Source organism: Pongo pygmaeus, chromosome 5 (assembly GCF_028885625.2).
Source record: "Pongo pygmaeus isolate AG05252 chromosome 5, NHGRI_mPonPyg2-v2.0_pri, whole genome shotgun sequence".
NCBI lineage: Eukaryota > Metazoa > Chordata > Mammalia > Primates > Hominidae > Pongo > Pongo pygmaeus.
In genome coordinates this window covers 143,529,873-143,556,930 of record NC_072378.2, presented here as the reverse complement: position 1 = coordinate 143,556,930, position 27,058 = coordinate 143,529,873, and the positions used below count along the sequence as shown (strand labels likewise).

At 39.2% G+C, this 27,058-nt stretch overlaps 1 protein-coding gene across 7 annotated transcripts in view; it reads right to left on the bottom strand.

Moving 5' to 3' along the window:
• Positions 1-27,058, bottom strand: part of AIG1 (androgen induced 1) — a 282,222-nt gene that overhangs the window by 172,353 nt on the left and 82,811 nt on the right. For all 7 annotated transcript variants that reach the window (XM_063666677.1, XM_063666675.1, XM_054492250.2 and 4 more), the window contains one exon: positions 5,041-5,142. In XM_063666677.1, coding sequence (XP_063522747.1) covers positions 5,041-5,142 — 102 coding nt within the window. The remainder of the gene's footprint in view (positions 1-5,040; positions 5,143-27,058) is intronic.

Here is a 27,058-nt window from a genome sequence, read left to right as displayed (position 1 = left end):
ATAAGCAAAACTGACATACCATTAGGTAGACTAAGAAAAAAGAGAGAAGACTCAAATAAATAAAATCAGAAAAGGAGACATTAAAACTGATACCATAGAAATACAAAGGATCAGGAGGGGTACAGCTCAGGGGTACAGCATTTGACTGCAGATCAAGAAATACAAAGGATCATAACAGATTATTAAGAACAACTGTGTACCAACAAATTGAAAAACCTAGAGGAAGTGGATGAATTCCTGGACACATACAACCTATCAACATTGAGCCAGGAGGAAACAGAATACCTGAATGGACCAATAACAAGCAATGAGATTGAATAAGTAATAAAAAGTCTCTGAACAATGTAAAGCCCAAGACAGAACAGTTTCACTGCTAAATTGTACCAAACTTATAAAGAAGAACTAACACAAATACTTCTGAAAATCTTCCAAAAAATTAAAGAGGAGGGAATTATTCCTAACTCATTCTATGATGCCAGCATTACCATGATGCCAAAATCAGACAAGGACAGAACCAAAAAAATTAAACTATAGGCCAATATCTCTGATGAGCATAGATGCAAAAATCCTCAACAAAATACTACCAAACCAAATCCAACAGCACATCCAAAAGTTTATATTTATCCCAGAGATGAAAGGATGATTCAACATACACAAATGAATACATTTGATACATCTCATAAACAAAATGAAGGACAAAACCCATATGATTATCTCAATAGACACAGAAAAAGTATGTGATAAAATTAAATATCATTTACAATAACAACTCTCAACAAATTAGGTATAGATGGAATATACCTTAATACAATAAAGGCCATATATGACAAACCCACAGCTAACATTATACCAAAGAGACAAAAGCTGAAAGCTTTTCCTCTAAGATCTGGAACAAGATGGAGCTGAAAATGATGAGCTCATAGAAGTAGTGAGTAGAATTGTGGTTATTAGAGGTTGGGAAGGGTAGCCAGGAGGGGAGAGTATGGAGAGGCTGGTTAGCAGAGACACAATTCTAGCTAGATAGGAGGAATAAATTCCAGTGTTCTATAGCAATATAGAGTGAATATAGTTAACAATAATTTATTGTATATTTTCAAAAAGCTAGAAGAGAGGATTTTGAATGTTCTCAACATAAAGAAATGATAAATGTTTGAGAAAATATATATGCTAATTACCCTGATTTGACCATTACACATTATATACATGTTTTGAAATATCCCTCTGTACCATGTAAAGATGTTAATTACATGTATGTTAAAATTAATTTTAAAAGGTATAAGTAAAGGAAAAAAGAATTAAGTAGCTGGTATACAAAGGAGGCAGGGAAACATTTAAATTTTATGACATATGTATGTGTTACCCATTGAAAATTAAAATAAGCATACACATTTTTGAAAAAAGCTACAAATAAAGCTAATGAAGTACTAAATAAAATGTTTTATCCTCCTACATTGTCACATGTAGTTTTACAAAACAAAATAGAAAATATGTGATTGGATAAGTAGTAAAACATATATATTTATAAGCTATAGATATAAATATTAAAATATTTAATAGAATATGAATATATTCTAAAACTATATTTTTCTTGCCTTCATTTCAGCAAAATTACTAAATATGCTATTATAATGGAAAATGTCACAAAATTTTCACTCTACTGATAGTAGTAATCTAAAAGATCAATTGAAAATAAAATTATAATAAAAATGTATACAATTTGAATTTTCAATTAAAATACATACATTAAAATACATGTGAGAATTTTTTTGTTCTTGAGACAGGGTCTCACTCCTGTCACTCGGGCTGGAGTGCAGTAGCACGATCATGGCTCACTATAGCCTTGACTTCATGGGCTCAAGCAATCCCCCCACCTCAGCCTCCTGAGTAGCTAGGACTACAGGTTCATACCACCACATCCAGCTAATTTTTTTTTTTTTAAGAGACAGGGTTTCACCAAGTTATCCAGGCAGGCCGGTAAGAAATCTGGAATCCACTTATTTCCATATATTTAAAAATGCTATTTTTAAATTAAATACTAAAAACCAATTAGAATTAAAAGCAAATACAAATTAATAGTTAGTAAAACTTTAAATATTATTTAAACAAAGAAGAAAATGCTCATTTATTTGAAATGTCATTTTATTACACATTTTATGAAAATTATTCATAATTCCAGCATTTAATGTTCATATTTTAATTGTGAGTCTAAAGTATCGGCCTTATGGTTTATCCATTTTGTATCTATAGTTACACAGATACAGAATTCAAGTAATGTAAATTGTCTAATATTGCAAAATACGCCTCAGCCACCATGCACAACTTCTTTTTTCTCAGTAATTCTGGAACTATCAATTGGAACATGAGGAAAACCAAAGAACTGTCATTTATCACTATTAGTACACAAAATTCATTGTGAAAGAATTTATTGAACTCATATTATCTCTCAGAGGATTTGACATATTAACTAATTTATCTTTTCTCCTTCCTAAATATTTGTGTCATTCAATTCAGCCTTGTGTTTCTAAGTAGTATTTGTCTCCAGGAGTAAGAATTTTAAGACATCAAAGTGAATCAAGGTAAAATTAAGAGAGGCAAGTCAAAGTTCTAATGGCTGGATACATGCTTAATAAGCCATTTGTTCAAAACATTAAAAATTTAGAACCAGGATCCACAAAGGCTGTGATTCATTCTCTGGCATGAAGGTAATATTGTGCAGTTCAGGCCTGTTAACAATAGGCCAAAGTGGCCGAGACTTTAATTCTATAGCACACGATGCAATTATTTGTTGTCAGAAAAGTCTCTCTTAATGTCAGAACAAGGTAACTGACATCATTTCACATTCAACTGGAGGCAGCAACTTCAGGAGTCTCCCTTTAATACTCACAATTTGGACACTCTAATTAGAGTTATCTAGGTGATATTACTCTTCCTCATATTTGGAGATGTCACAAAGGATACTATTTGTACAAGAATATGCCTACCTTTTGGCCAGAGCCTGCTCCTGATTGAGCACATGACAATGTTTTCTGGTGTAATGTTTGAAGTGATTTACAAAGCCTATCTCCATTTACAACTCAGCTCTTGGAGATCAGGAATTTCATAATGTCTTTTTCTTAAAAATACGTATCTAATTATTGACTGGTTTATCTTAGACAGCTGAAATACGCTAAACAGTTTGAAACTAAGCTTCAAAATACCCTGAAGATGTTTCTCTTACATTTTGTTAACTTACTGTTGTAAAAGCTATACAATGTTACTCTTTTTATCAAGAATCAATTAACGTTTTGCTTGTTCAGATAAAACGTGGCCACACATTTGAGACCAGATAGGCTTGGGTTCAGATCCCACTTCTACCATCCTGAGCTACATCATTTGGGCAAATTATATAATGTTTCTGAGATTCAGTTTCTTCATTTGTAATTGAGATCATTCCTTATTTGTAGCGCCACTGTGAAAATTTAATGATACAATCACTGTAGAATGCCTGGCACAAAAAAAATAATAGTAGCTATGTAACTGGCAAAGAATTATGGAAACTGGCTACAGTGAATTCATTCATCAATTTAATAAATATGTATTGATCCTACTGTATGCCAGACAACTGGGCGAAGTGCTTGGAATTCAAAGGCTGTTTTGCACTAGGAGCTTAACATTTTTGTGGGGATACAGACATGCATAATAGAGATATGAAAGTGCTGTGCAAGCACAAGTAACAGAATAGCTAACTTTGCTTGGGGAGTTAGGAATGGCTTCTTAAAGAAGATAGGAACTAAGCTAGCAGGAATTTGTCAGGAAAGACTGAGAAGGGCATTTGGGGCAGAAGATTGCAAAGCCATGGAGTTACGACATGCTTTTCACATTCAAGAAAAGGAAAAAGTTGGAGAAGGCCATAGTAACCATGCCAGGCCCCATGGATGGCTAAATTGAACTGACAAGACCCAACTGATGTGTTTGGAAATAGACCAGAGGTGCCATGTTAATCCTTCAAGAGTGTGGCTCTAATCGAACTAAAAAAAATCCAGTTCTCTGAGATGTGCCACTTTTGATGAATTGGCTTAAGAAAGAATTGATCAAAACCCTTCAGTACAGTGATGTTTGTTTGTTAGACACACCACTTTTCTTCAAATATACCAAAATGGGGGGAGAGGGGAAACTGTTATTTTGTACTCAAGACTCATGATTTCCAGCTCTTCCTTCCCCTATAATTTCTTGTGATGGGCTGCCCTTTTCACCAGGAACACCCTGGGACATATTCTAAAAACTGCTGTAACCAAAATGCATGCTTCTTAGTTAATAATAAAGTAGTGCTCAATTCCAAAAACTGAAAGGGAAGATGAGACAAAATTTCACTGCAGAAAATATATCCTCAAATGTTGTAAAATGATGTGAAAACCATCCAAAGCACTGGATTTGAAACTAGTGAGGGCAACATCATGGCTAAAGCATCAGAAAGAATTAGACTGAGAAGAAGGAAAAGGCCTCAAAGCCACAGGCGAACACCCTAACTTGGGCAGAACCCTAGGAGGCAAACAATTCCATTGCAAAAGACACCTCCAAATGCCTGCAACAGATCTCTGAGAGAAAGTAACAGCCTTGCTGCCCATCTGAGGGAAACTGTCCAGCTGCAATAGTTACTTCAAACAAAATCCCGTCGATGTGAGGTGCAGGTGGAGCGGAGGGCTGGTGGCTGTGTAGATGGGAATCCATCCTTGGGCTCTGAGGACAAGCCTTCTAATGGTACAGAAATTAAATTCATCCCAGAATTGGCTAGTTATATTATTTAACACCACTGACACACCAACCTTAATAATCTGTGGATTCATCTACTACATCGTTTGAATAATGACTCAATTCCATGGGAAGAAGTTTCTATTTATATTCAGTAAATATTACAGTATTCTCGAATTTTAATATCCCATTATAACCTTCCAAGATTTCATGGCTTTTTAGGCAAATTCTATGGAAGGTCTAAATAGCAGATAATAGCTATTTAATAGATTTTTTAAAATAAAAGAAAGCCATTTGTTTTAATCCACTCACCATTCCGTGATTCAGCCACCCTGGGATAAAATTATCCAGCAGCTTCGGGTATATCATCTCTCTGTCATAAGCATAAATGATCCAGAACACTGCTACAACAAACTGGAAGGAAAAAGAAATCTTTTATTCCAAGTTCATCGACTATCCACAACATACAATTTATTGGTTAACAATAGTTAAAAGAATCCAACAGAATTTGGAATCTATGATGAAAGACAGATCAGTAAACCAGCTAATAATTGGAAACACAGGTCTAGCTTCATTCCATTAGTAGTAAAAGTTAAGGTGCCTCCTCTCTCTGATCTCCCAATTGTGTTCTTTCAGGCAAAGGGATTGGTTTCTGAGGGAGAGAGAAGAGGCCTGTTTTCATGTACAGCTCTGTTTCAGGGCTAATTGTGCTGGTTTGATTCCTCTCAAGAGGGTTTAAAAGTTCACTGGTGGTTTTTTCGGATCCCATTACCCACTATCTAGAGTTAGCACACATTCAGGAAACTGCCGGCTATGTCCCTTTTCCTTGAACCCATCATGTGGTTTAAATTAATCTTCACATTCTCAAATTTCCACTTCACCACTAGCAGCATTGAAACCACTGCTATAAAATCTCCTAAAGTCACATTTCCAGTAAATGTATTAATTTATACAGACTAAGCAAGGGCTTTAGCTGCACTGAGAAGCTGGGTCCATGGAGGGTAGAGGAAGATTCCTAATTCTCTTGGAATAACTTAGAAGTTCATCTAGGTTTCAAAGGTTTGTTTTGGCCCAACAGCAATATAATCATCAAAAGAGAGTAGAGTACTCAATGTATTATTTTACCCTTCTTCCAACTAATGGTGAGAAAAGAAGTTCAGATAAAATAATGAATGGCCCAAGGTCTTAACCTTCAGCACTGAATTTAAAAGAAAAAGTGTATGTTTTTGTAAATGTCAAAAAATGTGGCATAGAAAGGGAACCATCCCACAGGAAGAGATAAAAGTCTCTGTAGAGTGATGCCTCAAAATAAAAAATGCTACAAAATGGAAAAATACAGCATAAATATTAGAAACAATTTTGACTTCATTTTATATCTCATTCATGCTCCCATATTTTATTAATAAAAATAATAAATAGTTTAATGCCACTTCAAATTGGTGGTTTTGTAGGTTGGTGGAAGAAAAGGCCAGAATGCAAGAGATTAAAGTGGTTGTAGGTGGCAGGTAGAGGCAGTAAAAGGTGACTCCTGTTTCATGGCAGTGGACAGTGAGGGAAGGCAAAGGAGGCTGGCTGCCTGAGACATGTAACAGGGATTAGGAAGGTGTGTATGATCTTACAAAATAAGAGATCCAGGCAGTATTTTGATTGGCTAAAAGTCAGAGTAAAAGGAGATAGAAAGACAGGGAACAACTGATAAGCAAAGCCCAGGAAAAGAAAGGGATTAGGATTATAAACACAGATTAAGCATTCTTCCCTTTAAAGTGAAATGCAAGCACTTTTGCTGACAGTTGGAAATAGAGCTGAGCACAAAGAGTGGATTTGGGGCACTGCTGTGGATAACGTACTAGAAGTCCATAAAATATTTAAAAGGAAGACTGCCATGAATCAGGAGGACCCCACAGAGATCTAATAACAAGATTTTGTAGTAAAACAAACCAGGATGTTTTCCCAGGCTGTCTTGAGGTCCATGAGAATGAGGATTTAGGAAAAAGAGGGTTTAGGAAAACTTGAAGATCCTAGGGATTTTGTAGCACAATGGCTTGGGTAACTGGGACAGATAAAAGGTTGAAAATAATCGATGCTATGAGATCAGAAGAACGTCTTTAAGCAACTGGCTAGTGTTTCTAAGCTGGTACTTGGCAAGGAGTGGTTACCAATGAATTACATGAGTTATCACACCTAAAGATACTAGTGACAGATAGTAAACACTTAATTAAAGATAGCCATTCTGTTTTCACTTCTTTTGCTGGACAGATTTCACAAGTAACACCAAACCAATTAGGGCTGATCATGTGCTCTGATGCCAGGGATGCACTGCCAGGCATCACAGCAGTACTACCCCGCCCCATGATTCCAGCCTTGCTATTCAAAGTGGGTCGGCAGCACTCATGTCACCTGAAAGCTTTTAAATGTGCAGGATCCCAGGTCTCACTCTGATCTGCTCTGATCCTGCATTTCAATAAGATCTTATGCACATATAAGTTTGAGATGTTCTGCTTGGGGAGGCTCTACTTCAGCCAGCTTGAGCCTCCTCCCTTCCCATGGAGTGAAGACATCCTGTGGCCAAGTGGCTTGCCTATGCAGAGCATGCACCTCTTCCCTTCGAGATCACACCTGGAGTAACTGTGAGCCTGGAATTCCCTGCCCACATAGTCATGAGTATGCCTCAGGGCATTTGTGGACCTCCTCCCCCAGTCTGACCCCGAAGGTAGACTGTGCGATAAATGTGTGTTTGCCTTAACCTGAGGGGTGGTAAAGGCACATCTGTTTCTGGAGGGTGAGGACCAAAGGTTTACATTTGGTCTGGTGTCCCAACACAGGCACCAAGCCACTTCAGTCTTAGATGGAGCCACTGATGCAAATCTCTTCACCTTTGCCATATAACATAACCTAATTAAGAGAGTGACATCCCATCATATTCACAGGTCTCTCTCATACTCTACAGAAGGGGATTGTACACGCTGGTGCAGCAGGGGATGGAATCTTGGCATCATGTTGGAATTCTGCTTATCATAGGCTCCCACTGTGTTCTTCCTTTCCAAATTGTTTTGACTGTTTTAAGTCCTTTGCATTTCCATTTAAATGTTAGAATCTCCAATTGTTAATTTATACAAATATCCTGCTAGAATTCTCATGGTGACTGTTTGGGGAGAGCTAACATTTTAACAATATTGAATCTTCCAATCCATGAAGATCATTTGTATCCCCTAACTTGGGTCTTCTTTAATTTCTCTCAGCAATGTTTGTGGTTTTCAATGCACAGATACTGCACATATTTTGTTGAACCTATCCATAAATATTTCATGTTTTGTGATGCTATTGTGGAGAGTGTTACATTTTTTACATTCTTTTTTGTTAGTTTATAAAAATGAGCTGATTTTTGAATACTGACATTGTATCTTATACCTTTGCTAAATTCATGTAGTAGTTCTAGTAGCTATTTTAGAAATAGTTTTGCATTTTATACTTACACGATCTGCAAATAAAAACAGTGTTTTTCCCTTACAACTTTATGCATTTTACTTCTTTTTTTTTTATTGCACTGCCTGTGACCTGCAGCAATATGTTGAATAGAAGTGATGGAGAGTGAGCATCCTTGCCTTCATCTCTATCTTAGGGAAAGTGTTCAGTCTTTCCACACTTCAGTCTGATATTAGCTGCAGGCTTCTTTTAGTTGTCTTTTATCAAGTTGAGAAAAATATCTTCTGTTCTTACTTTATTTGGGAGTTATATACATACACAAAGAATAAGTGCTGAATGTTTCCATTTTTTCTGATGGTTTTGTTTCATATCTTGAGACAATCGTACAGTTTTCCCTCTTTATTCTGTTAATATGGTGAATTACATCAATTGATTTTGAAAGTCAAACCAACCTTACATTCCTGGTCATCATATATGATAATTTATATATATATACACACACACACACACACATATATATACACACACACATATATATGTTTTTACTAGATTCAATCTGCTGATACTTTGCAAAGAATTTTCTTTTCATCTCTATTCATGAAGTATACTGATTTCTGATCTGTAATTTTCTTTTCTCATAATGTCTTCACCTAATTCTGGTATCAAAAGGTGAGTTGGGAAGTGTTTCCTCTCTATTTTCTGAAGGGTTTTGTGCAAGATTAGTGTAATTTATTCCTTATGCAATTGATATACTTCCCTAGTAAAGCCATCTGGACTTGCAATTTTTCTGGTGGGCAGATTTGTGAATTCATTTTCTTTAATAAATATAGGGCTATTTGGGCTTCCTATTTTGCTTGAGTTGATTTTGGTCATTATTGTCTTTTGTGGAATTTCTATATTTCATCTATGTTTTTGAATTTATAAAATTGTTCTTACTATTCCATCATGGAAACTGGCAAATGCTATGAATCAGGTATTTTTTCCCTAGAGAGCCCATTGTTAAATATTTACTAACATATCACTGTTAGGAGTCACTTTCTGTTAACCACAAGTGATCATTCATAGCATCCACAACACATGAGACTCAGTGTGAAGCTTTGGTCAATATTTTGATCCCTACCTTATAATGAGGGAATTATATGGGTTATTAAAAGTGAAGTGACTTTCAAGAAAGTGTTAGTTACCTTCCTAAGTGTAATACTAGAAGGTCAGGAGGCCCAGCTAACTGAGTAATCAGTCTTCTAAATAATTCTTTAGATACAAACACAGCACAGATGGTAGCTTCTTGGCTTCCTGCACTGATATCCTCCTGATAGTATAGCCATCAGCAAACCCAAAATAAATTTGAACTCTCCTACCAGGGCATGGATATGGAACAAAAATAGTTTCTCTTGGACAGGCTAAGCGATACTGAAACCTTCCACTGTTGTGAAGAAGCGCCTTCTCTGGCCAGGAGCAATGGCCAGCTATTCCTCATCCTACACCTGCTGCTTTTTGGCTGCCAGGAACAGAATACTGTACTTGAACTGAGAGTGGAAGGAGCACAGTCACTTTCCAGTCCTTTAAGCTTTGAGATAAAATACTTGAGTGACAGCTAGTCATTGATGTCTCATTTGAATCCCCAGAACTACTAGGAAATTAATGCCAAAAGAAAACTGGATTCACAGTTTGCCTCTTTTTGAAAGGAGTCTCTCACATTGAGTCTGACAGGAGCTGAAACTTCAGCTTTAGTCCACTTCTAAGAAGAAGCTTTATTGATTAATGGGAAATTCTTTGGAATTGAGTAAGACCAATTAGAATGCAAAGAATGTTGGAGAGAAATTCGCCATGAAGAAGGCTAAAAAGAAGAGTCACTTATCTATAGATTGGTCTATAAAGGCTGGATAGCATCATCTCAAACATTCACTGTTGAGGGAGGGAAGGAAGGAGGGAAGAGGGGAGGAAATGGATACATCCTTAAAGTCTGCAGCTTCAACTGGATAAAGTCCTATATATATTCTGATATGTCAGTACTCAGACTCTACCAAATACTGATAGGAAAAGATTTAAATTCTGTTTGGGGCTCTATTACCTTGCTTCCAGATTTCTTTTTCATAACTTACTTTCCAGTCAATTCTTTCTGTTGCAGAAGGGTAATCTTTAGAAATATTTCCAATGTGATTTCTCTTTGCAAACAGAGAAAGCATGGGTGTGAGAATAAGCTGGGTGTTATACATGCTACCTGGCTTCATCTCTGAGAGCCCCCAATGCAAAGAGTGAATGTCTCCTTCAGCATGGCCCTTGCCTTCCCACTTTCCAGATCTGTGGAATCCTGACTGTCCAAGTCCTTTCCTTCTGGCTAATTTTCCTCAACCATATCCTCAAATTCAGAAATGCATATTGAAGCTTAGGGCTCTCTAAAATGCCACAGTCTCCTTTGTTCCAGAGGACAATCAGTTTCTAGGATTCATTCCTAAAAGCACGACATGGAATTCCTCTCCTTAGAATGTAAGTCTGTGAGTAATGTTAATTTTTTATGCTATGAATTCTGCCCAAATAATCTTAAAACCCGAATCTCCATATAGAGAATTGCCAAAGCACTTGTTGATGTTATGCTCTTTTTTCATGGGTTTTAACTATCATCATTTTGGTACACTTATAATTTATTTGTATTTGCCTAGATTTCTGTTCTTCATCATCTCTACTGACTGAGGAAGTAACGATGGAATACAAACCCAGCTCCTACAAATGCCTACATGATTTGGTTCCTTCCTTTCTCTCCAACCTCAGCCTGTGCCATGTTCTGTCTTGCTCCTTCAAGTCCAACCAGTAATTTGTTTGTTCCTGAAAATTATTAAGCTCTTTTCTGATTCAGGGCCATAGCATTTTCTACTCTGTGCCACGAATGCTCTTCCCCTCCTTTCACATGGCTGGATTCTCTGTTCTTTCAGGTCTAGCTTAAATAGCACCTCCACATGGAAGCCGCCACTAGACCCTCCACTGCTCTGTTGTCTATTATAGAACCCGGCAGAAAACAGGCTCTTGCTGTTGTTGCTGCTGCTCAGTTCTTCCTTGTTCTGTGGCTCCTCTGTGAGAAAGTGAAGTATCAGAGAACAGGAATTCATTTGTCCTGTTCATTACTGGTTCCCCACTGCCTGGCATATAGCATGGATGTGATAAAAATTTGCTGAATAAATGAATAAAGTCTATTGCTGTTCCTTGTACATGCCAGACTCCACATCTCCCACAGGAGCAAGTACCTTTTTTACTCCTTTTCTTCCTATCGACCTAAAATTCCTCCTGTATGTTCCCTGTGGATTTTTGCCCTTCTGTGTGTAAGGAAGAAACTTCCTTCTTTCCAGGCTACTCTTATGGCCCAGCCCTTCTCAGATCATCTATGAGATAGCTCGTCCCTCACCTGCTTAAGTCTTCTATCATCCTATAATAATCCTCTGGACTTCAAGATCAAGTGCAAGACTGAAAGCTCTCTTTCCTTAAGTCAACCAAAAATTAGGAGAACGAGAAACAGAAGCGAAACTGATGAAACAGTAGGAAACACCCATAATCCAAACATCACTCTTTAAAAGGCTTCCAAGTGTTAGGAAAATTAAACGAGGACATGGGGAGACTCTGATGGAAGAAACAAGATCCTGCAGCTCTCTGGTTGAGTGAGCAGAACAGAGAGGTCTTTACAGGTGGCAAACCCTGAAGGACATTAAATGACCCTTGCTGGGAACATGAGGTCTCGATGCATGGGAGCACTGGGGAAATGCTCTGATTTCCCCAGGGTAGATGCCCCTGTTTGGCATTAGGGGTCAGAGGTGATGATGCTAAATGTGGAAACAGGCTAGTGTGTCATCTCTGCCAGAGCAGGATGTGGGTGTACTAAGGTCAACAAGAAAAGAGTGGTGGTACCAAGCCTGAATATATGGCTCATGCTCACCTGATGGAGACCAAGCTTTATGTCACCATCCAAAAGAGCTGTGATAAAAATGAGCTGAGGAGACAGAAATGAGTTGAGCCCACACAGAGGCCGTTCTCCAGGACAAGGCAGTAGTGGAAAATAGATGGAAATTCAAGCTGCCCTAGCTCCATTCCCTAGTCTGTCTCCAGTTCTGTCCTTTCACAAATAGCTGGCTCGGTAAGAACAAACCAATTTAAGAATGCATAATCACAAGAAACGAAACAGTATGGAATGTAGTCATAGATACCACAAAAAACATAGAGAGGAATATGATTTTTAAAAGTCAGCTGAATTATACAAACCAGAAAAGTTTGCCCCAATAGGTATAATTCATGATCAAATAATTCTCCGTTAAAGAAAAGAGGTCAAAGAAGAAAAACTGAGATTCGATAGAAGATAGAGCAAGAGGAGAAGAGGATAAAGGTGAATGAACTTATGAAATAAATAAAATATAAAAAATAAAACTGAAAGTCACATTAGAGGCAGCAAAAGGAAAAATTGCCTTTGGTGAAGACAGTCGGGGTTTAGCTTTCTGCAGAACTGTGGACCAGATACACTGAAAAACCTTCCCGCTGTGAAACACTAGGTGCTAAATAAATTACAACAAATATACTTTTAAATGTATTGCTGAGCACACAAGAAAGGAAGGGAAATCACTAGGAGCCACAAAAGAAAAAAAAAAAAAAGGAAAAAAAAAAAGAAGAGAGGAAAAACGAAAACAGAAGGAAATTCAGAAACTGGGACTGCCTGGAGGCAAATACCAATATGAGAATCAGAGCACTCTGCGGCTTGTGGTCAAGGAGATGGAAGGCAAGGCCTGAGGCCACACAATGTGGTGGAGGAAATTAAGCCAGAGGAGCCTGGCCCGCAGAGGGCCTACACCTTCAAAGAAAGGGGAGCCTGGAGAAAGTACCTCTTTATCAGGTCAAATAAATTGCTTTTTACTCCTAATTGCCAAGACTTTTTTAATCAAAAAGGTTTTTTAATTTCATTTAGTTTTTTTCACATTGAGATAATCATTTTTTCCTCTTTTATCTTTGTATTAGTGAAAGCGAAGTTAAGATAATTAAGCAAGGTCTGCAAGTCTGAAAATAAATTTTAAACTTACACCAAATAACTGTAATGGATACTGTAGTGCTTTCCCAGATTCCCTCTTCAGAGTCAGGGCATCCATTGGCCAGTGCATAGGACTATCAGTTGCTGGCCATTCTTAGCTGCATCCTTCAACAGGAGTTGCCCTCAGCTACAGGGAATGGACTAGCCCAAGGTCATGCTCCCTCCTCAAGGCAGTCCAAACCCAATGACTGGCTAACGTAAGGATATAAAGACCCTGCCCCAATTTAGGATGACTCTGAAGGGCCATCCCAGCTCAAGAGCTCCTAGTATGTCTCAGTTACAACTGCAATATGGGTGAGCTTCCCTCTCTGCCCAGTGCTGTCTTCCTTACTTCCTAACAGGGGCACCTCCCAAGGGCTGCCTCCTTCTGCATGTGGTCTCCATCTCAAAGCCTGGTCACAGGAGTCCAATCTAAGACAACACCATTCACGTAGAAGTGCAACAGACAGATATATTGAAGCATGAATATATTTGTAATAAATAAATTACTATAAGGAAATGTATAAAAAGTAAACATTCTTTACAGTCTCCACCTGCAAATATCTTTATTGCCAAAGGAAGAGGTATATCTTTCAAGATCTTTTTCTATGTATGTAAAATGCACTCTACACATTATTCTATGAAATTAGGTCATACTATACCTAGACTTCTGCAATTCTTCTGACTTAATATTTTAAGAAGATACTCCATGGTTCTTAAGCGCTCCATAGAACCCCATTGTAGGATTATGCACCATAGTTTACTCAAGTACTCACTAATGGATATGTGCACTCTTTCCAATTTCCCAATTTCTAACAAGGCGACAGTAGATGTGTTACATGCATGTTTTTATATACCTACATGAGACCTCAGAGGGATGAACTGCAAAAAGCACAATTACGTTTGCACCAACCTAAATACTAGGAGAGATGCTCCAGGATCTGAGGTTCCTATTGTTGGCTGGGCCTGCTGACATGAGGCTCCTTTGTCACTCCCTGTCCCAGTACCACTCCCTTCACCCCAGCTTCAGGCTCTAATGTCCCTATCCTGGACTCCTGCAGTAGCCTCTTGGCCAGGCTCACTGGCTTCAGTTCTCTTTAACTCCATCTATGCTTTATCTTGACCTCTGAGTAAACTTTGAAGAACTTGCCAGCTCAAAAGTCCCAATGGCTCCTCCATGCCTGCAAGACAAAAAATCAAACTTCCTTTGTGGTCAAGCGCCACATGCTCTTCCCAGTCCCTTTCCAGCTTCTTCCAGGGACCCTCTTCACCAGACTATGTGTGGCTTCCCAAACTCATCACACACTCGAAGTATCCATTCCTTTGTGCATTTTATAATTGTAGCTTTAAATTCATTAAAAAACAACCCATTTCAAAATCTAAGCTTTATCCATTGCTACTATCATGGTGCACTTGTTTTCTCCCCCCAGTTTCTTGTCAGACATAATTACTTCTTTCCTTGACCCCCACAACACTGTGCTTGTAACACTGGCCTACTTAACTCTGACTCCTGCACGGCGGCCAGTTCCTCTAAGCTGCCGAGGGCTCTTTCACCCTCCAGGTCCCCATCAATGTTGCTCCCTTTCCCTAGAACGCCTCCCACCATCCCATCCAGCTCACCCTACTATAGAAACGGGAGCTTAGATATCCCCCAACAACAAGAAGCCTCTCCTGAGCTGCCCCAGCTTTGGGCCCCCTTGTCTTTGTATATGCTGTCATAGCACATTACATTTTTCCTTCGTAACACTGAGCACAGTTACCATGAAATAACTGACTGTGTAATTACTGGTTTCTCTTCCCAGTAGAATGTAAACTCCATAAGGGCAGAGACAAGTCTATCTCTTCTCTGTTACGCTGTCACATCTCTCTTCGTGCCTTATATTTTTAAACTATTTTGAATGGCTCCCGCCTGTAATCCCAGCACTTTAGGAGGCTGAGGCAGGTGGATCATTTGAGGCCAGAAGTTCGAGACCAGCTCGGCCAACATGGTGAAACCACATCACTACTAAAAAAAAAAAAAAAAAAAAAAAAAAGCCAGATGTGGTGGTGTATGCCTGTAATCTCAGCTATTCAGGAGGCTGAGGCAGGAGAATCGCTTGGACCTGGAAGGTAGAGGCTACAGTGCACCGAGATCACACCACTGCACTCCAGCCTGGGCTACAGAGCGAGACACTGTCTGAAAAACAAAGCAGAATAACAACAAAACAAAACAAAAAAAACCTCTATTTTGAAATAATCTAAGACTCATAAATTGAAAGACAACACAGTGTTCCTGTGTATTCTTCCCCCAGCTTTCCCCAGTGATATCATCTTACATAGCCATGGTACATCCTCAAAACCAGAAAATTAACATTGATACGATACTATAAACTACAGACCAAATTCGGGTTTCACCAGCTTTGACATGCACTCATTTTTGGTGGAGGTGGGAGCAGTATCACACATACATATTTGCATCACAACTGCCTGCTCAAGATACAGAAGCATTCTGTTATCACAAAGAAACTCCCTTGTACTAACTATTTTTTTCTTTCTTTCTTTCTACAGAGTCTCACTCTATTGCCCGGGCAGGCCTGGTACTAACTCTTGATAGTCACACCCTCCCCACAACCTTAACTAGCCCCTGGCAACTGTTGCTTTGTTCTTCATCACTACAGTTTCGTCATTTTGAGAATATTATATACATGCGATCCTTCTCAGTGCTTTATTAAGGCTGGCTTGCCTCTGTCTTAACAATGTATGGGCCAGAGATTTCACAAGTAACATGTTCTTTAAGAATCATAACTACTTTAAGGTAGCTACTATTATTTTATCCAGTCTTATAGATGAAAAAAACAGATCTTTAGAAAATTTTAATTTTAGTAACTTTCCCAGAGTCAAAAAGTTAATAATGTCCAAACCAGAATGTGAGGTCAGGCAGTGAGACCCCTATGCTTTTAACTTTTTTGTGGGGGGAGCAGAGACAGAGTTTCACTTTGTTTCCAATCTGGTCACGAACTCCTGGTTTCAAGCGATCCTCCAACCTTGGCCTCCCAAAGTGCTGGGATTATAGGCATGAGCCACCACACCTGGCCACTTTCAACCTCTCTAAACATTTTTTGTACATACTAGATACTTTTGAATCTATTAATAATTGGTTGAATAAGTAAATTAAATGCCAGAGACTATTATTTCATAGCTAGTTCTGGGTCTCCTTGAAGAACCTGCGTATAGTCAGAACTCAAGTTTTGGTGAGTAAATGTGGTTAATCATTCTAGAAAAAACTAAAGGCAAAGGAAAATGGTCATGAATGGTGAAAAATCATCAAGCTGGTCCTCTGCATTGAACGTGCCTCACAAGGCCACAGGGTAGCAGCATTCTTGTCTTTTATAGTAATAAATGCATTAAAAAAATCTCAGCTGGGCACGGTGGCTCACGCCTGTAATCCCAGCACTTTGGGAGGCCGAGGCAGGTGGATCATGAGGTAAGGAGTTCGAGACCAGCCTGGCCAATATGGTGAAATCCCGTCTGTACTAAAATACAAAAAAATTAGCCAGGCATGCTGGCAGGCACCTGTAGTCCCAGCTACTCGGGAGGCTGAGGCAGGAGAATCACTTGAACCCGGGAGGCGGAGCTTGCAGTGAGCTGAGATCACACCACTGCACTCCAGCCTGGGTGACAGAGCGAGACTCCATCTCAAAAATTAAAATAAAAAGCATTAATAAAATCTCAAGCATTTCAAGCAGGATTATTTGACCAGGTACATCTTCTCTCTAGGAAATTCATATCCATAAGAAAGAGAAGCAGCAGTGACTTAGAATACTTGCTGATCCTAACTGATACCTGGGTCTTGCCTTGTACCTCGCACATTTCCTTCCCTACTCAAATTTTAGTTAATAGGTTCCTATCATATTCTTACTTCATCTTTGAGGTGGAAATCTTTCCCCAGAATGCCAGCTTGCATGGTTGGATCCCTGTGACCAGTTGTCTCTCTGGATTTGCAGATGGGGTCTCTGAGGTTGTACCCTGTGTCATCCCTGTGACTTTAAGCTGCAACCACACCAATCTTGCCATATGCCTGCAGTTCTGTCTCTTCTCACAGCCTCAGCATCTCTATCTGGCCAGTTTTGCCACTGACCAAAACATGAGAATGATGGCTATTAGGTTTGATTTTCTTTCCCACCTACAGAACCCAAATTGCCTGGGCTTGGCTTCTAGTGGTGGCAGTCTTATTTTGTGAAGAGTGATGTCTGAAGGGTCTGGTTGGCAAGGTGGTATGCATTGTGAGAGGGTAGGGTGTGGCGAAAATAAGGCTTGGAGGGAGGAAACTTTTGTACATCTGGTGGTCTTATGCCTCACACAGGTAAGATCAACCCATAAGGTGAACATTTTACCATTCTAATAACTAACCCTCCTGTTATGGGCTCAGAGTTAGATCCATTTAGAATTGAACTCCACTCCAAATAAACAAAGCAAGACTTCTTTCACGCTCTGTCAAGTGACAATAAATGAAATAATTAAACAGATATCCATAAACCTCACATAAGACTTTTTAATATGTTAGGGAACCACTATCAATTAGGATTGATTTAAGTTTCTTTTGGAAAAAAAAACTATTTGGGCCTTTTCTCCACCATAAAATCACTGAATAATCAAACTCTTACTGTCTTTCTTTCTCATTTTTTAAATAAAAGGGGACTATAGTTATTCGATAAAATTACATTAATATGAATATCCAAAGGGTAGCTATAAGTACACAGGAGAGACATCCAGCTAAACACATCTCAGTTACCTGAGGATAAAAGTAAGAAAAATCTAATTTAATCCAATCTAGTACAAGTTAATTAATAAATCAACCATGCTTTTTTTAGAAGCATCCTATGTTAGATGACTATGTGTCAATGCCTATATTTGATGCCTTGGGTGTAGTAGCAGAGTAACAGAATACTACTGACCAGAATACTACTGTAACAGTGGAAACTGAAGGCTAATCAAATGAAATACAGCCTACCCAAGAAAGATATGTTAACAGGAGAAAAATGATCTTAATAGTGAGTAGGTGTATGGGCATTAAAGAGCAACAATGCATCACCAGCTTTGTAGACAGGACAGGGTTCTCTGGCCACCCAAGAAAGCATTCTGGTCTACCAAGCCAGTCAATCCCTACTGTGCAACCGAATTCATCAGATTATAGTAATTTGACTACCAGCCACTAGTATCATCCAATTCAAGTTCACCCAGAATTCGGCTTCCCTTTTGGCTTCTTCAGTTATTGCCTCTAGGGAGAGTCTGGACAATCTGACAGTTTTTTAGTCCACCTGATAAATTTTTCACAGCATAAATTACTTATCTTTCTGATTTAATCTTTAGTCTATAATCATTTAGTTAGCATAAGTTCATTTACTGAGAGAAGGATTATCTCAAAATAGACTAAGAAAACAGAGTGTCCTGGGCTACAAGAATATTTCGGGACTTCCAAGCACACTAGGACACCCACAAATGACTATCTCACTGCTCTGGAATTGCTATGGGGCTAGGAGAGGAGGAAGGCTATGGTTTTCTGTGTTTTGTTTATTTTAGATTATATAGATTAAAAACTAGGAAAATATATAGCAAGTTATACACATAATTTACAATGGGAAAAGAACTTTTGGTGAGGCTGGCATATTTGTTTCTTGGTATTGTATCAATAACATATCAATATTTTTTGTTTTTCTCTATGAACCATTTGCCATTTACATTTAGAACATGAATGTCTCTAAATGGGAGCACACTTACAAACACAATCATGATTTATTTCCCAAACATGAGTAGTTGTACGAGGGCTTTTCTAATACCGTTCTGTGGGGCTTTCTTATTATAAGGGTAATAAGTGCTTATTGTGGAAATTGGTGTGGACTTTTGTATTTTGCCTTTAAAATTTTCCTACGATGATCTATGCTGTATAAAGTGGGAGGAGTCAGCAAAAAAAATTGGTCATCTTTGGAACCAATATGACTCAAAGATAGATATATACTGTCCACGAGTCTGCAATCTTTCTGTTTGAGAGCACTTCAGAGCTTTTTTTCTTGGCAGTTGGTCTACCTGAATTCCCTGTCACCTGCCTAGGCCCCATCTAGAATTGTGGACCAATTATAGGTATTTTTGTTGTTGAAAAACACTTTTCATCAATTAAGAGACACAAAGTTATACTAAACTAATTAACTTGGAGTATCAGCAGTTGAGGAAGATGCCAAGATTGGAGAGAAACATCTGCTTTGACACTGATCTGTGAAGGGAACCTGGGGATCCAACGTAAATCTACTTCATGTGGGTGATTTTTTTCCCCCATGAGCTTTTATTTCTTTCTCCTCCCTTACTACCCTTTTCGCTTAAGACTCTTCAAGCACAAATGTCGTTCATCAAACATCACTGACCAGATCTAACAGGGCAGGCATTTTCTTGCAATAGGACAGAGGCAGAGAAAGAACCATCTGCTACAGCCAGGATGGCAGTAGTTTTCCCACCCTAATGGGCTCCAGTCTTCTTCCTGATATCACAATCTGTAGGGACAAGTGGCTTCCTGTTGCTCAGTGTCTCTTATTTATTAGGTAAGATCCTCTTCTAGAGTCAGTGAAACCATATGATAGTGGTTAGCCTAGTGACTGGCACTTAGCACTCAATATATAACAGAACTTGCCAGAAGGTCTATTGAAGGCTTCTTTCCATTTTCCTTACTTTCATCCCTTTTTAAGATAAAAGGCATAAGAAAGTTGCTCTGCCTTTCTTACACCAAAATATAGAAGGCACTTACCCAAACAGCCAAGATTAATTACAGAAGGACTTTGATGAACGATAGGGCTCAGGATACTAGAGTGTTTGCCTGAGTGACAGATTTGACTTACACCACCTCAAATCCTTGTTTAAAATGGGTGGAGGAATCAATTATAAATTTAAAAAGAAAAGCAGATTTGACTGAAAACTCACTCTTGATAAAGTAGAGTTTTGGGAATTCTTTTAAAATATTTCATGGTGTAGGTGTCATTCAGTTTTTAGGATGCTGCTACTTCTATGGAAAGCATTGGATCACTTCTTGCCAAAAATAGTTTTTTGCAGTTGTATAGCTACAAACCATGCCTTCTTGGAAGCTCAGGGATGATTCACAGATGATATACTGGATACATTTTGCAACCAATTTTTTAAAGGTAGCTAATTCTACAGATACAACCTTATTTTCACATATTAGAAACAAGCACGTTGGGTAAACATGTGGTAGCTTAAATCTGCATACAATATTTGAAATGACAAGACAAAGCAGGAAGGATTTTCTTTTCTTGTCAAAACTTGCACTTTTCAAGTTGTCCTGTAAAACTGCATAAAACCATTGGCTCTACAGTGTGAAACAGTGTATCAAAGGGAAACAACAGAAGCTCAAATGAATATAGTCTTTTGTTAAGCCACCTCAAGGAAAAAGATAAAGCAGTTATTTTTGATCCAGATTCTACACAACTGCAAATTTCTTTTTTCTTTCTTTTTTTTTTTTTTTGAGACACAGTCTCGCTCTCTCTCCCAGCCTGGAGTGCAGTGGCGCGATCCCGGCTCACTGCAAGCTCCACCTCCAGGGTTCACACCATTCTCCTGCCTCAGCCTCCCTAGTAGCTGGGACTACAGGCACCCGCCACCACACCCAGCTAATTTTTTGTATTTTTTAGTAGAGACGGGGTTTCACCATGTTAGCCAGGATGGTCTCGATCTCCTGACCTTGTGATCCGCCTGCCTGGGCCTCCCAAAGTGCTGGGATTACAGGTGTAAGCCACCGCGCCCGGCCTCCTATTCTTATTCTGATACATTCTCCAAAGTTAGAAATTTTGGTCAGCTCAGGCCTTATGTACATAGCTAAAAATGTTTATCAGGCAAATAATGAAGAGCAAAATTAGGTTAGGTTTGTCAAAAAGTTTGGAGTACAGTAACGCATCATTCAACAACAGAGACAGGTTCTGAGAAATGTGTCATTAGGCTATTTTACCATCCTGTAAACATCATAGAGTGTACTTACACAAACCTAGGTGGTATAGCCTACTGCATACCTAGGTTCTATAGATGGTATAGCCTATTGCTCCTAAGCTACAGACTACTGAATACCACAGGCAACTGCAACACAATTGTAAGTATTTGTGTATTTAAACACACCTAAACATAGTAAAGGCACGTTGTTGGTGGTTTTCTCTTTTCTCTCTCTCTCTTTTTTTTTTTTTTGAGACATATTCGTGCTCTTGTTGCCCAGGCTAGAGTGCAGTGATCACAGCTCACTACAGCTGGAATCTCTAGGCTCAAGCAATCGGTCTTACTGCAGTCTCCCATGTAGCAGGGACTACACGAGCACGCTACCAAGCAGATTACTTTTTAAATGTTTTGTAGAAACAGGGTCTGGTTGTTCCCCAGGCTGGTCTTGAACTCCTGGCTTGAAGCAATCCTCCCATCTCAGCCTCCCAAAGCACTGAGATTACAAGCATGAGCCACCACATCTGGCCCCTAATACAGTTGTTTTGCTTTTTGTTTTGTTTTTGAGACAAGGTCTCACTCCATCGCCCAGGCTGGAGTGCAGTGGCACCGTCTCAGCTCACTAAAACCTCTACCTCCTGGGCTCAAGGGACCCTCCCAGCTCAGCCTCCCGAGTAGCTGGGACTACAGGCGTGTGCCACCACACTTAGCTAATTTTTTTTTTTTTTTTTTGGAGAGATGGGATCTCACTATGTTCCCCAGGCTGGTCTCAAACTCCTGGGCTCTAGTGATCTGCCTGCCTCGGCCTCTAAAAGTGCTGGGATTACAGATGTGAGCCACCATGTCCAGTCCATAATATAGGTTTATAATCTTATGGGACCACTGCTGCATATGTCATCTGTCACTGATGAAAACGTCATTATACAGCACATAACTGTGGTTGCTAAGAGCAAGCACTCCGTTAGTTGGAGTGTTAGGGTTCAAAGCCTGGTTGATTTACTAGCATCATTCACTTGCTGTGTGACCTCAAGCAGGCAAGCTATAAAATGGGAACCCCATCTGTAAAACTGCAAAACAGAAGAGTCTTCTGTGAAGTGGAAATGATGGAAATTCCTACCTTCTGGGGATGTGAAGATTAAATAAATCGTTCCAGTATAGCCCTTACCACAGTGCCTGGCCCACAGCAAGCAGGCAGTGAAAGTCAACTCTCATTATTCCATTTTTCAGGCTCTTGGGTTGTTTGTAGGTTTTGCCACCTTGGGAAGGGCTACGGTGAGAAGCCTCAGAAAGCGCAGGTGGAACGGCTCACTCACAGGCAGAAACTAAAACAGAGGTGACAGCAGAGGCTTCCATATGCGGTGTCTTCTTCAGAACTCTGAGCTAATGGGGTGGGTGCAGGTAGCATTTCTGAATATTCAGACCAAAACATTGCTTTATTAATGAATCTGGGGGCCATTTTCCTTTGCTGACTCAGTGCTAATTTTATTGTCTAGTGTAATAGCTGCCCCCTGGGCCAGGGCATGCTCACAGTACCCTCTGGCCAAGGGAGTGCGGAGTCTTCTTTCTTTTGAGTTATGGATGTGTGTATCAATGCAGTCTTCTTATTTCATAGTTGATTTTTAAGTGAAATAAAGGGGAGGGGAGATGTCCTTAGGATCAAGTGGCAAGGTAATAAAATTCCTCTCCCGTCATGCCTGTAAACTTGGGCATGCCACTCCTTTGTGTCTAGGATTTTTTCTTATTTCACATTTCTCTCCAATCTTTTCTGGTCAAAAATGAACAAAGTAGCAGAAAATCCAGAAAAGCGCAAAAGCAGACCAAGGCTTAAGGGCTCTTTTCACTCCCTCTGCGGCATAGCTTTCTTCAATTTCCTCACATGGCAACAGCTTCACCAACACAGTCCAAACTCCTAGTATACATTTGTTGCTATGGGTAAATCAAATACCAATGTAGCCTACCTATGTACAGACCTAACCTAAAGGGACATTCTCTGGTGGGAAACTTCTGGAAAATGTGCTCTTCAGAGGTGCTTAGGAGACTATGAGCTGGCTGGCAGGGCTACACTCTCTTTCCTCACCATCTGCCTTCTCCTCGCCTTCCCACCTTCCCACCTTCCCACCTGACTTTCTGCGTCACCTTCCCAATAGTCAGAATTACGCCTTAACTTTTGTTCCCTAAGAGGATTAGAAAAAGGTACAATGAATGAAAGTCCTATCCCAGACTGGCTATTTGTGGTAAAATAAGCAAATCATTAGAATGGTAATCACACGGGCACGATTAAGTTAGTAAATTTTGTGTAGGTGGAAGGTCCACTAGCTCCTTCCTTGAAGGGAAATTACTTTTTTATCAGCTGATGTAACAGTACACTTTGGTCCAGCTAAAGGAGTTAAGAGTTACCTCAAAACACCCACGGGGACAGTAGTAATTTCAGGATCACCCACACAGCCAATAAATTATTGTTTCCTTTTCTAATAGAAAGCCATGGTTAGGGTGGAGGGATGAGGTGAAAGCAGAAAGGTAGAGAGAGAAAGAGAGAAGAGGGTGAGGGAGAGAGAGAGAGAAAGAAAGATGGGGGTGTTGGGGAGATAGAGGGAAAGAGGGAGGGAGTGAGATATGCAGGGAAGGAAGAAGTGTGAATCCTTGTTTTTCTTTTCTTTTAAAATCAAGAATATTGCATCTTGTCCCTGGTCCCCAAAACAAGGGCATATATAAGATCCTGGTTTTGCGGGTCACATTGTTGAGGACAGGAATCGCATGTCTAGTGTTACTGAAAATCAATTCCACCTTTTCTCGATCTCAAATTTCAAATACATATTTTACTTATGACTATAATTATGGGAAGAAAATATCTTCATTTTGTGAGATATTTCTGTGATTTTTTTCCCCCAGAGAGAGTAGGAACTCTGTGAAATGATCTATAGGACATGATAATTTCTAGGGGGAAGGGTGTTCAAGGACGATTTTACTTATTGAACCCAGTTGTCTGAATCTCTTGAGTTTGTGGTCTAAAGCAAGGGACACCTCTGACAAATTTTATATGGAGCTTTACAAATTAAACCATTTCATCAAATGTGTAAGAAATCTTTCTTTGAGAAGGACTTCTTCAAATATCAGATTTCAGTTGTTGTGTATGATACTACTGGTAAGAATGTACTGAAAATGATATTGGTAGAGAATGAATGGGAAAAATACACCTTTTTGGCTACAACAGAAAATGTCCATGATTAGTCTTATCAGTTTTACTGTATATATTTTTCATACTGACATAAAAAATAAATTACCTAGAATCCTACTAGTTTTTACTTATTTTACATATTGTTATTCCCTAAATTTGTTACTTATTACATTTTTTAAAACTCCTGATTTTGTTTGGGTAGCAATACGCCCAGCCCCTAAGGATAAACCATAATTAGTTTAAGCCCTCATGGTAACTTCATTTCCTTCTGCCTCTTCTTGCTTCCCCAGGCTCCCACAGTGCTGGTTCTAGCTATGTGATGGTTCTGACCAGTGAGACCTATGGTGAAATCTGCGGGTGGAGCTTCTGGGAATAATCTGTTCACCCGATGAAGAGACATACACTTGGGGAGGGCTCCCTAGAGTTTCTTCCTTTTCTGTCCTTGAACATGGTTGTGAAGGATGTGATGCTTGGTGCTTTATTAACCCTCTTTAGGATTTAGGTGGCAAGTCCAAGTACAAAAAGGTAATACTCTGAAGACAGACATGTGGAAAATAGAAAATGTACAAGTCTTAAATGAAAATACTGGCTGGGCATGGTGGTTCATGCTTATAATCCCAGCACTTTGGGATGCCAAGGTGGTGGATCGCTTGAGCTTAGGAGTTTGAGACCAGCCTGGGCAACATGGTGAAACCCCGTGTCTACAAAAAATACAAAAATTAGCCACGCATGGTGGCACACACTTGTGGTCCCAGCTACTCAGGAGGCTGAGGTGCGAGGATCACTTGAGCCTGAGAGGTGGAGTTTGCAGTGAGCTGAGATCACGCCACTGCACTCCAGTCTAGGCGACACAGTGAGACCCTATCTCAGTAAAAACTACAAAATACGAAAATACTGAGCAATACCACCCTGAAACTGCCTGTCAACAAGCTCCATGTCTTGTGAGATATTAAATATCTTTATTACTTAAACCATAGTTGGCTGGATTACACTCAACTAATGTTGAATTATTTAGACACTTCTCCTAATGCTTGGGATAAAGCAGTAAATGAAACACACAACTTCCCTGGTCTCATAGAGTATGAACCAAGTCAGAGAAGACAGACACTACACAAATAAAAGAATAAACATAATATGCCAGGTAGTGGTAATCATCATGGATAAAATAAAGCAAGGTAAGGGAACAGAGAATAATGAGAGGCTAATTCATACAGATCATTCAAAGCAGCTTTGCTGAGCTTATTTGAGCAGACTTGAATGAAGTGAAAGAGTGAGACAGGTGGATTTCTGAGGGTATTCTGTTACTTGCAACTGAATACATCATTAACTTATACATCCAATAAGTTCTTAGTCATTCTTCAAACAGCGCTTAGATGTCATTATTTCTGAGAAGTCTTTCAGGACCTCCCAGCCACTTAAATTAACCCCTCTCTCTTTGGGGATACTTCTCTGCACCTTAAACACATGTATTATTATACTCATCACACCCTATTTTAATTTACTTGTTGATATAGCTTATAAAGCCACCCTCCCTAGGCTGTGAAACCTTTGAAGGACAGATCGATTCTCAACCAACACTATCCTGACTCTTAGCACTCAGTACTTGCTACACAGTAGGCTCCATGGGTCCACAAATAATCACTGATTTGACAATAACTTCTGTCCTTTGAACAGTCTACATATAAATGTGCAGTTTTCCCTGTCATATATTTTAAAGTGGGCATCTATGTGAAATTTTGTTAAAGTGTGACTATTGTGTTTAAGAAATTTGTCTTGGAAGCATCAAAAAAGCTGACCACTCCGAGCTAGCATAAATGTGTGCAAATTAAATAGGTCACCTAAGCAGAAAATCTTTGGTTCTCATTTAGGAGAAAAGAATATATGAGATGATTGAGAAGCAACCTGGTTTCTTATCAGGTACATACATTTAAACATATGATGTCCTTGGTCTTTTGAAAAGCTATTAAAAAATAATTGTAAAACCACTCACCTAGTTTTGGTAATTACAGTTTTCTGAGCCTTTCTCCTGCTATTGGGAAAACATGGCTCATTTTCCTTACTGATCTTGAATAAATCCTCATCTATGAACCTTCCTTCTTAGGTAACTCAATTCACATTCCTTATTTCAGTGCAGGGGGCAAGAATTTGATTAACTCCACCTGCAGTGTACTGGGTTCTACCATAAAACATGACCTAGCCAATGTACTTTTAACTTCAGAGGTGAAAAGAAAGGAAAAGGACATTTAAAGAAACTTAAAACATCAGTTAAGGCTTAAAGAAAATAGAAAAGTCTTGACTTTAGGTACCTGTGTGAAGATTTAATAAAGAGAGGATCAGAAGATATTAAGTGCATATATATGTATATATACACATTTATTTTTATTTATTTTTTTTTTTTTTGAGACAGAGTCTCACTCTGTCACGCAGGCTGGAGTGCGGTGGCACAATCTCTGCTCACTGCAAGCGCCGCCTCCTGGGTTCACGCTGTTCTCCTGCCTCAGCCTCCCAAGTAGCTGGTACTACAGGCGCCCACCACCACGCCCGGCTAATTTTTTGTATTTTTTTTTTAGTAGAGACGGGGTTTCACTGTGTTAGCCAGGATGGTCTTGATCTCCTGACCTCATGATCATTTTTAAAATGTGTATTTTTAAGTTGAATCCAGAGTTTGTGGAACAAGGTAAACAATTTATTTCTTTAAATTTCCCCCTTAATATCAAAACAGAAGGAAAAGCATT